The sequence below is a fragment of the Saccopteryx leptura genome, chromosome 4, assembly GCF_036850995.1.
Source record: "Saccopteryx leptura isolate mSacLep1 chromosome 4, mSacLep1_pri_phased_curated, whole genome shotgun sequence".
Classification (NCBI taxonomy): Eukaryota; Metazoa; Chordata; class Mammalia; order Chiroptera; family Emballonuridae; genus Saccopteryx; species Saccopteryx leptura.
Genome location: NC_089506.1, coordinates 125,630,745 through 125,643,854, shown reverse-complemented (window position 1 = coordinate 125,643,854; position 13,110 = coordinate 125,630,745). Strand labels below are relative to the sequence as shown.

General features: G+C 51.7%; 2 protein-coding genes across 2 annotated transcripts; one reads left to right on the top strand and one right to left on the bottom strand.

Annotated features, from left to right (window-relative positions):
• Positions 1 to 1,910: 1,910 nt before the first annotated feature.
• On the bottom strand, positions 1,911 to 7,729 carry CCDC137 (coiled-coil domain containing 137). Its single transcript, XM_066381545.1, has 6 exons — positions 7,597 to 7,729; positions 6,691 to 6,824; positions 3,409 to 3,625; positions 2,661 to 2,743; positions 2,417 to 2,496; positions 1,911 to 2,282 (listed from the first exon to the last, which is right to left on the bottom strand). The coding sequence occupies exons 1-6, from the start codon at positions 7,719 to 7,721 to the stop codon at positions 2,100 to 2,102; spliced, it is 822 nt and encodes a 273-aa protein (XP_066237642.1). The 5' UTR covers positions 7,722 to 7,729; the 3' UTR covers positions 1,911 to 2,099.
• A 109-nt stretch (positions 7,730 to 7,838) lies between these two features.
• Positions 7,839 to 9,499, top strand: OXLD1 (oxidoreductase like domain containing 1). Its single transcript, XM_066381550.1, has 2 exons — positions 7,839 to 7,972; positions 8,908 to 9,499. The coding sequence occupies exons 1-2, from the start codon at positions 7,916 to 7,918 to the stop codon at positions 9,325 to 9,327; spliced, it is 477 nt and encodes a 158-aa protein (XP_066237647.1). The 5' UTR covers positions 7,839 to 7,915; the 3' UTR covers positions 9,328 to 9,499.
• Positions 9,500 to 13,110: the final 3,611 nt, after the last annotated feature.

The following is a 13,110-nucleotide window of genomic DNA, read 5'->3' as shown; positions in this document are numbered from 1 at the left end:
CCGGCAACCTCAGTATTCCAGGTCGACGCTTTTATCCACTGCGCCACCACATGTCAGGCCTTTTTTTTTTTTTTTTACAGAGACAAAAAGTCAGAGAGAGGGATAGATAGTGATAGACAGACAGGAATGGAAAGAGATGAGAAGCATCACTTATCAGTTTTTCGTTGCGACACCTTAGTTCATTGATTGCTTTCTCATATGTGCCTTGACCATGGGGCTACAGTAGACCAAGTAACCCCTTGCTTAAGCCAGTGACCTTGGGTCCAAGATGGTGAGCTGCACTCAAGCTGGCGACCTCAGGGTCTCGAACCTGGGTCCTCCACATCCCAGTCCGATGCTCTATGCACTGCGCCACCACTTGGTCAGATCTTGGTTTCTATTTTTTTTTTTTTTTTTTTTTGTATTTTTCTGAAGCTGGAAACGGGGAGAGACAGTCAGACAGACTCCCGCATGCACCCGACCAGGATCCACCCACCCGGCACGCCCACCAGGGGCGAAGCTCTGCCCACCAGGGGGCATCGCTCCGCTGTGACCAGAGCGACTCTAGCGCCTGGGGCAGAGGCCAAGGAGCCATCCCCAGTGCCCGGGCCATCTTTGCTCCAATGGAGCCTTGGCTGTGGGAGGGGAAGAGAGAGACAGAGAGGAAGGAGGGGGGGGGGTGGAGAAGCAAATGGGTGCTTCTCCTATGTGCCCTGGCCGGGAATCGAACCCGGGTCCCCCGCACGCCAGGCCGACGCTCTACCGCTGAGCCAACCGGCCAGGGCCAAGATCTCGGTTTCTAAATACCACACCTCCACCAGAAGAAACAGTCCCTTACAGAAAACAGACTCCATATCTTGGATAGAGAAAGAAAACCTTGTGTCTGAAGGCTAGGAATCCTAAGAAACTCAAGAGTTAAGTATCAAAAGATCTTCCATAAATGAACCTCCAAAAACCAAAAAAAGAAAAAAAACTTGAAATGTATAATGTATTGTTAAAATCACTTAAGTCCAAAGTGATAGGTCCCCCTACTGGCCTTATTTGTTACTATATGCAACTATGATAAATGCTAAGGTGGTTTCTTTATGAAAAATGTTTCCTCGCCTGACCTGTGGTAGCGCAGTGGATAAAGTGTCAACCTGGAAACGCTGAGGTTGTCGGTTCAAAACCCTGGGCTTGCCTGGTCGAGGCACATATGGGAGTTGATGCTTCCTGCTCTTCCCCCCTTCTCTCTCCCCTCTCTATAATGAATAAATAAAATCTTAAAAAAAAAATGTTTCCTGCAACTCATGCCCTCTGTGTGGGTGGCATCATTAGTCTTCCCCTGCCTTTGTGGGGACTTAACAGTAGCACTATGAGCAGGTGGTCTACATGCTGACCACCCCTTACCCAGGGTCTACCCTCCCTTGCACAGGCCTGCTGCCTGACTTGTGCCTACAGCTGTGCTGCTCTGTTGAATCCAGGGCAGCCTGTGATGGGTTTGGTTGACCTAAGTGAGCAGTATCTACAATTAATTGGCATTTAGAGACAGGATTGTGGAATTGGCTCCTGGTTGTCTCAGCCCAGACCTGTGTGTTCAGAACAGAGCTGAGAGTGATGCTAGGTTCATGGGAATCATGCTGGGTGTGACTGGCTGTATCTCAACCAGGTGCTGGGCCCATCTACAGGGGCTCAGGATAGATGGTATGCTGTGTGAGACAGGCCTGGCAGATGGTCACTCATGAAAGAGTAGTTTGTTTGTTTTTTATTTTTTATTTTATTTATTCATTTTAGAGAGGAGAGAGAGGGAGAGAGAGAGAGGAGAGAGAGACGGGGGAGGAGCGGAGGCATCAACTCCCTATGTGCCTCGACCAGGGAAGCCCAGGGTTTTGAACCGGCGACCTCAGCATTTCCAGGTCGACGCTTTATCCACTGCGCCACCACAGTGGCGCAGTGGATAAAGCGCCACTAGAGCCCTTTCCTGAACTTGGGAGCTGGTATACCAGGCTTTGGATGTGTCCAGGGAAAGGACTTTGATCTGTGGGCCCCTGCCAACGCCCCCTCCCAGTGAGTGTGGCAGCCCTAGTCTCTTGCCTTCACAGACACTTCTGTGGCTTCTTCACGGGAGGGAGGTGGGCTGACTAAGCCTTCTGCTGCTGCTGCTGTTGCTGCCACCACTGCCGCTTCTTTATTGCCCTGTAGGCCTGCACAGCCCGCTCTCTCTCCTTCACCATGATCCGCTGTTGGGCCACTGAGGTGGCTAGAGGCTGGGACACACTGCCAGGGCTCAAAAGCATCCCCAGCATCAGTGATTTCTTGCTGGGCTGAGGACCAGATACAGAAGGAACAGCAGATTCAGGAAGAGGGGAGATGACAAAGAGCCTGGTCTAGGAGCTGTTAAGCCCAGTGAGAACCACACTCACCAGTGACAAATAGGAAGTCCCCAACCCCTGCTTACCTGGCTCCTGCTCACGCTTGTTCTGGGCTTGGCAGTCAGCTCAGGAGGCTGTAGGGCAACCTCACCAAACTTCACTGTATCTGGAGGAGCAGAGGAGCACCCCTGAGGCCTACTGCCCACACAACCACTGCAGTCCTGGCACCTAAACTGCTATCTGCCCATCCATCATCTCGGGGGAACACAGATACCCGCCAGCCCCCAAGCCCCCACCTAGGGCTAACACAGTCCCATCCAAATGAGCCACCTTGGAGCAGCTCCTGCTCTAGCTGCTCTGCTGCCTTTTCCTCTCTTCTCTGCCAGACTTTTTCCTGTCGCCGTCTCTGGAACCTGGGGAAAAAAACACAATGCCATTCTGATTCCCTACTTTCAGTTCACTGTATTAGCAGGATGTGGAGTTGCCCTGCCTTTGCAGGATGCCCGAGACAGAGCCCAGGTGGCTGCCTCCAAGTCCCCAATCATACCACCACCCACCGCTCTCCACCAGAGAGGGCCTGAATCCAGCTGGCCAAGACTGTGCAATGGAGTTGCCAGCACCTCTTCTTCACAAACAAGAAGCTGAGGCTAATAGGGAGTCACTGCTAAGGGTCCTCAAATCTACTCCAGACAGGAAAGGTGACATTAGGAAAAGAACCCCAGTCCACATCTAGGCAGAGAAAGTGGTGTCTGCCGATCAGAGAGGGAATGACAAGGCTGTGTGTCAGTCTCACCCACACCCCTCCCACAGCCCTGATTTCCACAGGGGCAGGTATGGTCCCCAGTGTCCAAAAAGCCCTCCTGGGGGACAGAGCATTTTTTCTCTAGTTCCATTCAGCAACAAGCCTGGGCTGGACAGCTGGCCCTGACTTGTTCTGGCTTTTGGAATTCAAAATTAGACCCTCAGTTCCATATCAGAGCAACCCTGAACCATGGAGTGCAGTGGGGGTGCCCCTGGCAACAAAACTGTCGCTACAGAAGATGATCATGGGACCCAAGCTCCTCCAGCCCCTGCTCACGCTTTCTTCAGCTCTGACTTCTTGGGAGCCGCCTGCACCTCAGGTTGCTGGTTGTCCTGGTTCTTGTTGAGGAACAGCACGTGCTGGGCCTCCTGCTCCATGCGCTGAATGTAGGCCCCATCGGACTCCCACTTCCTCTGCTTGAACTTGGGGACTGCAATGTCTGGACCCATTCCCCTTGCTTCCTTCTCCAACGTCTTTCTGAAAGCTGCCTGAGCTGAGGACAAAGGGAGATAGGGCATGAAGGGCAGGGCAGAGTGGGTGGTGCCAAGCTAGCCACCATGGTCATGCCCCTCTCAAGGCCATAAGAAGGGAAGACTAGACTGAAAAGGGAGCAGCCCAACTACAGTGGCTGAAAAGGATCTAAGATACCAATCTCTGGGCACCCACAGGGATGGAGTCCCCATAGCCCACTGGTACATGTTAAAGATGTCATTGTAGCTTGGCTGAAAAAAGAAATAAGAACCAAAACATCCACCAGTAGGAGACTGCTGAATAAGTCCCCTGTGTCCACTCAGAGACATCACTACCCAGGTGTATAGGAGAGCACACTGGAACTCCACACAGCAATGTGGATAGATCTATAAAGTCCACTGTAAGTGAAACCTAGGACACTAAATGCATTGAAAGAAGGTATATAGTTTACGTTGTATGGATGTGAAAGTATGCGTAGATTTCTCCTGGGAAGGTTTACAAGATGAGCAGTGGTTTCTTTTAGGGGGAGGAAGGCTACACCTCACTTGATGTCTTTCAGAACTATTTGATTTTACCATGTATGTGGGTTTGTTTTTCTTTTTTTTTTTTTTTCTGAAGTTGAAAACAGGGAGGCAGTCAGACTCCCACATGCGCCTGACCGGGATCCACCCGGCATGCCCATCAGGGGGCAATGCTTGTTGCAACCAGAGCCATTCTAGCACTGATGCAGAGGCCATGGAGCCGTCCTCAACGCCCCAGGCCACTTTGCTCCAATGGAGCCTTGGCTGCGGGAGGGGAAGAGAGAGACAGAGAGGAAGGAGAGGGGAAGGGGTGGAGAAGCAGATGGGCACTTCTCTCCTGTGTGCCCTGGCCGGGAATCGAACCTGGGACTCCCGCACACCAGGCCGACGCTCTACCACTGAGCCAACCAGCCAGGGCCTGTTTGTTTTTCTTGACAGAGAGAGTTGAGTCAGAGAGAGGGACAGATAGGGACAGACAGGAAGGGAGAGAGATGAGAAGCATCAATTCTTTGTTGTAGCTCTTTAATTGTTCAGTGATTGTTTTTTCATATGTGCCTTGACCAGGGGGTACAGCTGAGCAAGTGACTCCTTGCTCAAGCTGGTAAGCCTCTGCTTAAGCCAGATGAACTCACGCTCAAGCCAGCAACCTCGGGGTTTCAAACCTGGGTCCTCCGTGTCCCAGTCTGACACTCTATCGGTTGCGCCACCGCCTGGTAGGCTATTTTTTATTTTCATTTATTTATTTATTTATTTGTATTTTTCTGAAGTTGGAAACAGGGAGGCAGTCAAGACTCCCGCATGCACCCGACCGGGATCCACCCGGCATGCCCACCAGGGGACGATGCTCTGCCCATCTGGGGTGTTGCTCTATTGCGACCAGAGCCATTCTAGCTCCTGAGGCAGAGGTCATGGAGCCATCCTCAGCGCCCAGGCCATCTTTGCTCCAATGGAGCCTCAGCTGCGGGAGGGGAAGAGAGAGAGAGAGAGGAAGGAGAGGGGGAGGGGTGGAGAAGCAGGCGGGTGCTTCTCCTGTGTGCCCTGGCCTGGAATCGAACCCAGGACTCCTGCACGCCAGGCTGACGCTCTACCACTGAGCGAACCGGCAGGGCCATATTTTTTTATTTTTTAGAAGGGATTTTTAAAATGTTCATTGATTGACTTTAGCGAGAAGGGGGGAGAGAGAAACATGCATTTGTTGTTCCACTTATTTATGCATTCACTGGTTGATTCTTTTTTAAAATTTTATTTATTTATTTTAGAGAAGAGGGAGAGAGAGAGAGAAAGAGGGGAGGAGCAGGAAGCATCAACTCCCACATGTGCCTTGACCAGACAAGTGCAGGGTTTTGAACCAGCGACCTCAGCATTCCAGGTTGATGCTTTATCCACTGTGCCACCACAGGTCAGACTCACTGGTTGATTCTTGCATGTGCCCTGCCCAGGGATCAAACCTGTGACTTTGGCGTACTGGGGACAATACTCTAACCAACAGGGTTGTTTATCTTTTAAATATACTGCTCACAAAAATTAGGGGATATTTTACAGCTTCATATTCATTGTGAAATATCTCCTAATTCTTGTGACCAGTAGTACTAAAAAAAGGGTTCACTGAAAAAGCATGGTTCAAATGTGCCATCTTTCCCCAGGTCAGTGCACCTCCTCCACCCCTGCCCTTCCTTACCTATTTCACTATGCCTTTGGCAGCCAGGTAACCCCCAATAAAAAGCCCAAGGTTGCCTGACCAGGTGGTGGCACAGTGGATAGAGCATCGAACTGGGATGCTGAGGACCCAGGTTCGAGACCCCGAGGTCGCCAGTTTGAGCACAGGCTCATCTGCTTTGAGCAAAAAGCTCACCAGCTTGGACCCGAGGTCGCTGGCTTGAAAGGGGTTGGTCTGCTGAAGGCCCATGGTTAAGGCACATATGAGAAAGCAATCAATGAACAACTAAGGTGTCACAATGAAAAAAAAATTGATGCTTCTCATCTCTCTCCGTCCTATCTGTCCCTATCTATCTGACTCTCTCTCTGTCTCTGTAAAAAAAAAAAAAAAGCCCAAGGTTTAGGTGAAATTATTAAATAGCTGTAAAGTCAGCTCTACATTTGGGAAAATGAATATGTATCTATGCAGAAGCTGATGGGTGGGCCCCAGGCTGGCCTTGGGGGAGGGTTGGGGTCAGTTTGTCAGAGGGGCCTCAATTCCCTCCTTAACCCCCAGAAACCACCTGCTTCTCTCCACCATGTCTCACTTGCAAAAGCCTCACGGGCCTGCCCTGTCCACTCTCCCTCCTTCACTTGTTCCACAGCGACCTTTTTCAAAGTAAAGCTGAACGGATCATCTCTTTTGATAAATCTCCACTGCTCTTGGGGGAAATGAAGGGTCCTTACACAAGGCCCAAGTCTTCTTTGGGGTCTCATCTGAAACTACATTGGCCTCAGCGGCTGCTGTGGCCTTGGAGACACCGGCCTTGGGTCAGTACTCTGCATGTTCTCGCACACTCAGACCACTGACAGGCCATTAGATATTTGGGCAATTACGTTTTATTACCACCCACATAGACTTGCACATTACCTTGTTTCTTCCTCTTCTTGTTACTGACGGGGTTTTTCATCTCCTGGCGGCTCCTCATTATTTCTCGGAGACGGAGGGGGATTTCCTGTTCATCCTGGTTCTTGGGCTTACAATTCACTTTCTTCTTTTCTTTGCTAAGAAGGAGAACATGGGGGTGAGACACGTCCCAAGTCCGCATAAGCAGAGTCAAAGAAATCGAAGTTGAGCCTGAAAAAGAAGCTTCGCAGGTCATCCTGGCTGCTGGGGGACACGCTAGTCAAAGCAGCACCCTGGCCCTGGCTGGTTGGCTCAGTGGTAGAGCATCAGCCTGGCGTGCAGGAGTCCAGGGTTTGATTCCCGGCCAGGGCACACAGGAGAAGCACCCGTCTGCTTCTCCACCCCTCCCCCTCTCCTTCCTCTCTGTCTCTCTCTTCCCCTCCCGCAGCCGAGGCTCCATTGGAGCAAGGTTTGCCCGGGCGCTGAGGATGGCTCTGTGGCCTCTACCTCAGGCGCTAGGATGGCTCTGGTCACAACAGAGCAACGCCCCAGATGGGCAGAGCATTGCCCCCTGGTGGGCCGGGTGGATCTCGGTCGGGCGCATGCGGGAGTCTGTCTGACTGCCTCCCCATTTCTGGCTTCGGAAAAATACAAAAAAAAAAAAAAAAAGCAGCATCTTCACCCGGAGGCAGTCCCTGAACCGGATTCTCGCAGAACGCTCCGAGCGCCCCAGGGGGGCCGTCGCTCCCTGACCTCGTCCAAGATGGCAAAGATGGCACCCTGGAAGGTGGCAACTGTCACACTGGAGACTCCCCCGCGCTGCCGCTCGCCAGCTAACCTGCTGGCGCGCCCATGTGGACATGGATAGGGCAGGGCGCGGAGCTTGGCCAGTCGAGGGGCCTGGGCAGACTACGGGGCGGTGAGACTCACCTGCGTGGCCTGGGCCTCGGCGCCAATAGCTGCTTCCCCTGAAGCTGCTCCCACGGCCTCTGCGGCCGCCTTGGGTCGCTAGGCCCCGCTGTCCCCGCAGGGGTTCGGCGCCCAGCTCCCGCCATCTGCACCCGCTGCGGCACCGGAAAGGCCACTTCTTTCCGACTCACGACCGTCACTTCTGCTTCCTGTGCTCAACTCCTTGCTCATTGGGGCGGCGCAGCTCCCAGCCCAGCTGCTATTGGCCAAGGAGTTCGCCGCTCGCGGCCTGCACGGGGCGGAGACGAGCGCGCAAGCGCCTTGAGACAGATTGTGGGTGATGCTGCGGAACGCAGCCGGGGGAGGCCGGGCAGTGGCCGCAGCTGCTCTCTGCTTGGTAAAACCTGCGGGGAAGCATGCGGTGGCGGGGGCCGGGCGGGGACTCGTTCGCGGGACTGGGGCGGGCACGGACCGGAGAAGCCCCCCCCCCCCCCGGCCTCCCCGCTTTCAGGGGTTGGTGACTGTAGCCACCGCGCGGCAGGCAGGCAAGGCCTCGCCTCTTTTGCATTCTGCTCTCGCTAGGCACCACTCCCAGTCTGCGAGAAGGGCTGTTTTGTCACTGGGCAGAGCTCCGGGACAGTGCCAGCTGGGTTCTGAGCTCGTTCACCCGTTCGACAGTTTCTACTGAGTGCCTGCTGTATGCGAGCCCCTTGGGAAAGCGGCAGTAAACAAGGAGCTGATGCTCCTTGCAAGAGGAATTAGAAATAAATGAAATTTGGTCTGATTCCATCAGTGTTGAATGCCCGGGAGACACATGGAGCAGGGAAGGGAGCCCCAGGGCTAGGCTGGGACTGGAGGAGGCAGGGAGGGCTGCCCACAGGCCTTTGGGAATGACCTAAGCAGCCTAGACTTCTGTGATAGAAGGAAATTAACACATGTGGTTAGTCAGATGATCAGGGGGACAGGCAGTCTGTACTTGTTGGAGAAGGAGAGGTGGCTTCCAATGCCCCATTCCTGTCCATGGAGCAGAGCCTTCTTAGCTGGAGGTGCCAAGCTTCCCATCCCCACCCCACTATCTGCTGGAATGCACACCTAGTGCCAGACCCTAAACCCAGCTCTTCTCATGCTTTGTATCATGTCATCTTCATACCAACCATCATGTTCACTTTGTGGATGGAAACCGTGTCTAGAGGTGAATGAAGTAACTTATCTAAGGTCACACAAAGTGTTAAAGCCAAGGAGGATGTGGAGCTCTCTACTACTGACAGCAGACTGGTGAAATTTCCATGAGCTGGGGGCTGGTGACACTCACAGGCTTATCTGCATTTTCAGGGGCCAGGCCAATTCTGCAGCTGGGACTGGTGTCACAGACTTCCTGGAGGCCACAGGACTCTGCGCAGGTACCATCCCTGGATCCCAGTCTGTGAAGGCCGCAGAGAGTTCAGAAAGGACTGTGTGGAAGAGGGCTCCCAAAAAGGTACAGATGACACCAGACATCCCAAGTCCTCTCTGCCTGGTAGAGATGCCTCAGAAGCCCTGTACCCACCACCACCTGTGCCGCAGCCCCCCACAAACTGTTGCATGAGCGGCTGCCCCAACTGTGTGTGGATGGATTACGCAGATGCACTGCTGAAGCACTACCAGGATGGTGGGGAGCAGGCCCTGGCCACCCTGCAGGAGCATGTGGCTGACGAGAACCTCAAGGCCTTCCTCAGAATTCAGATCCAGCTCCACTTGAAGAGTGGAGGCTGAGCCAGCCTGGCCAGACACAGTTATTCCATGGGCTCCAGCCTGGAGCGCCTTACCCAGGAAGCAACACAGCCTCCTCTTTCTGTGGCCCCTTTGTGGGGCTTATGTCAGGTGGGAATCATGAGAATTATTTATTGACTTCACCTGAAAATAAATAAGTTCTCTGTGCTGATGAGATGAGGCTTCTGTGCTTTTGTCTGAAAGACTTCTATAGCCTCGTCAAAGAGCAGGTACAGGTTGTCATCAGATGTTCACTGAGCACCTACAGCCTTCAATCTGTGAGGGAGAAATAAGACTAATTTCCTTCAATATTCAAGTAACAATGATCATAGAGACCCCCTTCCATGTCCCAGCATCCTAGAAGTCCCACCCAAAGGTCAGCTGTAAGTTACTCAGCAATGCAGCAGAGGGAGGGCCACCTGGTCCCAGGAAATTGTCATTGACAAAGCCCTTGGCAAGCACAAATGCTCCTGGCTGCCTGGGAAGTTCCTTACTTGTCTAGCTGCTGGGTCTCTTGGGGAGATACCCATCCGCCAACCAAGTAGACGCTGCAGGTCAGCCTGCAGGCACCTGAGCACTGTGTAGCCCCCAGTCCTTCCAACCCACTTAGGCATGACCCCCAGGGCAACTGGCCAGGTCTGAAGGACCAGGAGGCCTCAGGCATTAACCCTAGAGCCAGTGTCCTGGCACCAGCCCTGTCTTTGGCTGTAGACCTAGTTACTGGACCATTAGCCCAAGTAGGACTTGATCTTAGGGCCCTCACTGCCCGTCCCCATCTCTCCTGCTCATCCTTTGTCCATGGAAATTTTCCTACTTCATTCTCCTTTCCCTCTTTCCCACCCACCTACCCAGCAATTCCAAGCTTTTTTTTTTTTTTTTTAACAGAGACAGAGAGTGAGTCAGAGAGAGGGATAGACAGGGACAGACAGACAGGAATGGAGAGAGATGAGAAGCATCAATCATTAGTTTTTTGTTGTGTGTTGCAACACCTTAGTTGTTCATTGATTGCTTTCTTATATGTGCCTTGACCACGGGCCTTCAGCAGACAGAGTAACCCCTTGCCGGAGCCAGCAACCTTGGGTTCAAGCTGGTGGGCTTTTTGCTCAAACCAGATGAGCCCACGCTCAAGTTGGCGACCTCGAGGTCTCGAACCTGGGTCCTCTGCATCCCAGTCTGACGCTCTATCCACCTCACCACTGCCTGGTCAGGCCAATTCCAAGCTTTGATACCAGTGGCCTGGACAGGGCAGGGGTTAAATGAATTTATGCCAGTTTTGTTTTGTTTTTAATAATTTTTTTTAATTTTTTTATTTATTCATTTTAGAGAGGAGAGAGAGAGACAGAGAGGGGGGGGAGGAGCTGGAAGCATCAACTCCCATATGTGCCTTGACCAGGCAAACTCAGGGTTTCGAACCGGCGACCTCAGCATTTCCAGGTTGACGTTTTATCCACTGCGCCACCACAGGTCAGGCGAATTTACACTAGTTTTATCTTCTCATTTAAGGGAAAAGCTAAGGTTGTATTATGACTTCACAAGGGATTTGAGGTCACAGACAGGCCTTCCCTTTTTTTTTCTTAAGTGAGAAGCAGGGAGGCAGAGAGATAGACTCCTGCATGCCCTCCCACCAGGCAGACTGGGGCTGTTGCTCTGTTGCTTGGCAACCAAGCTATTTTAGTGCCTAAGGTGAGGCCATGGAGCCATCTTCAGCACCCAGGGCCAACTTGCTCCAACCAAGCCATGGCTGCAGAAGGGGAATAGAAAGATTGCAAGAAGGGAGAAGGGTAGGGGTAGAGAAGCAGATGGTCGCTTCCCTGTGTGCCCTGACCAGGAATCGAACCTGGGATGTCCATACACTGGGCTGACGCTCTACTACTGAGCCAATGGACCAGGGCCAGGCCTTTCCTTTAAGCCAAGTCAGTGTTTCACATAAAGATAGAGATCTGTGGGCAAGAAAAGGAAACCACACAACCACATGTCTAGTCTGACATCCTCTAGTTTGGGCTGTCAACTGGCATAGCTATTGCATGTCATGTCATTCAGAAGCATTCAGAGTTTGGGTTGGTTCAGAGACACCTGATTATGGTGACACATGTTTATTAGAGTATCTCAGAGGGTATCCAGCTTGACCCTATCCGTACAGATTTGAAAATGGCCTAGGAACGGAGAGATTTCCCCCCAGAGATGGCAGCACAGCAGATCACTGTGCATTCTATAGCCCCTTGGAGAGTCTACCACAGATCTATTTACCTATTTTTATTTTTTAAAATTTTTATTTATTTAATTATTTGATTTGAGATTTTATTTATTCATTTTAGAGAGAGGGGACAGAGAGAGAGGCTGAGAGAGAGAAGGGGGGAGGAGCTGGAAGCATCAACTCCCATATGTGCCTTGACCAGGCAAGCCCAGGGTTTCGAACCGGCAACCTCAGCATTTCAGGTCAATGCTTTACCCACTGAGCCACCACAGGTCAGGCCCTATTTTTATTTTTTTAAGTGAGAGGCAGGGAAGCCAAGAGACAGACTCCCGCATGCACCCTGACTGGGATCCACCTAGCAAGCCCTTTACCCAGCCATGCTCTGCCAATCTGTGGCTGCTACTCTGTTGCTCAGCAACTGAGTTATTTTAGTGCCTGAGGTGAGGTCATGGAGCCATCCTCAGCACCTGGGGCCAACTTGCTCAAACCATTTAAGCCATGGTTGTGTGAGGGGGAGAGAGAGAAAGAAGAGTGAAAGTGAGGAGTGGAAAAGCAGATGGTCACTTCTCCTGTGTGCCCTGACCAGGAATTGAAACCAGGACTTCCACATGGTGGGCTGACACTCTACCGCTGAGCCAACCATCCAGATCTATTTCTGTATTTTTCTCAAAAATGGGTTTCTAGCCTGACCTGTGGTGGCACAGTGGATAAAGCATTGACCTGGAATGCTGAGGACACCAGTTCAAAACCCTGGGCTTGCCTGGTCAAGGCACATATGGGAGTTGATGCTTTCTGCTCCTCCCCCATCTCTGTCTTCCTTTCTCCCTCTCTCTCCCCTCTCTAAAATGAATAAATAAAATCTTTTTAAAAAAATGGATTTCTGGCCTGACCTGTGGTGGCGCAGTGGATAAAGCATCAACCTGGAAATGCTGAGGTTGCCGGTTCGAAACCCTGGGCTTGCCTGGTCAAGGCACATATGGGAGTTGATGCTTCCAGCTCCTCCCCCCTTCTCTCTCTCTTTCTCTCTCCCCTCTCTCTCTCCCCCCTCTCTCTCTCTGTCTCTCTCTCGCCCTCTCTCTCTCCTCTCTAAAAATGAATAAACAAATAAATAAAATTTTAAAAAATGGATTTCTAAAAGGTTTTCTATAGCCTGACCAGGTGGTGGCACAGTGGATAGAGCGTCGGACTGGGAAGCAGAAGGATCCAGGTTCGAGATCCTGAGGTCGCCAGCTTGAGCGCAGGCTCATCTGGCTTGAGCAAAATAAAAATTAAAAAAAAAGCTCACCAGCTTGGACCCAAGGTTGCTGGCTTGAGCAAGGGGTTACTCGGTCTGCTGCAGTCCCATGGTCAAGGCACATATGAGAAAGCAATCAATGAACAACTAAGGTGTCGCTACGAAAAACTGATGATTGATGCTTCTCATCTCTCTCCGCTCTTGTCTGTCTGTCCCTATCTATCCCTCTCTCTGACTCTCTCTCTTTCTCTGTCCCTGTAAAAAAATAAAATAAAATAAAAGGTTTTCTATAGGCACACGTGTGTATATTCATATATGTGTACCTGTGTGTGCATGTATATATGTACACATATATCCA

Coding starts and splice junctions, on each gene's coding strand:
- CCDC137 (XM_066381545.1), bottom strand. CDS start 7,721: ATGGCGGGAGCTGGGCGCCGAACCCCTGCGGGGACAGCGGGGCCTAGC. Junction 6,825..7,596: donor CCGAGGCCCAGGCCACGCAG/GTGAGTCTCACC, acceptor TCTCCTTCTTAG/CAAAGAAAAGAAGAAAGTGA. Junction 3,626..6,690: donor CAAGAAGAGGAAGAAACAAG/GTAATGTGCAAG, acceptor CTTTGTCCTCAG/CTCAGGCAGCTTTCAGAAAG.
- OXLD1 (XM_066381550.1), top strand. CDS start 7,916: ATGCTGCGGAACGCAGCCGGGGGAGGCCGGGCAGTGGCCGCAGCTGCT. Junction 7,973..8,907: donor CCGCAGCTGCTCTCTGCTTG/GTAAAACCTGCG, acceptor CTGCATTTTCAG/GGGCCAGGCCAATTCTGCAG.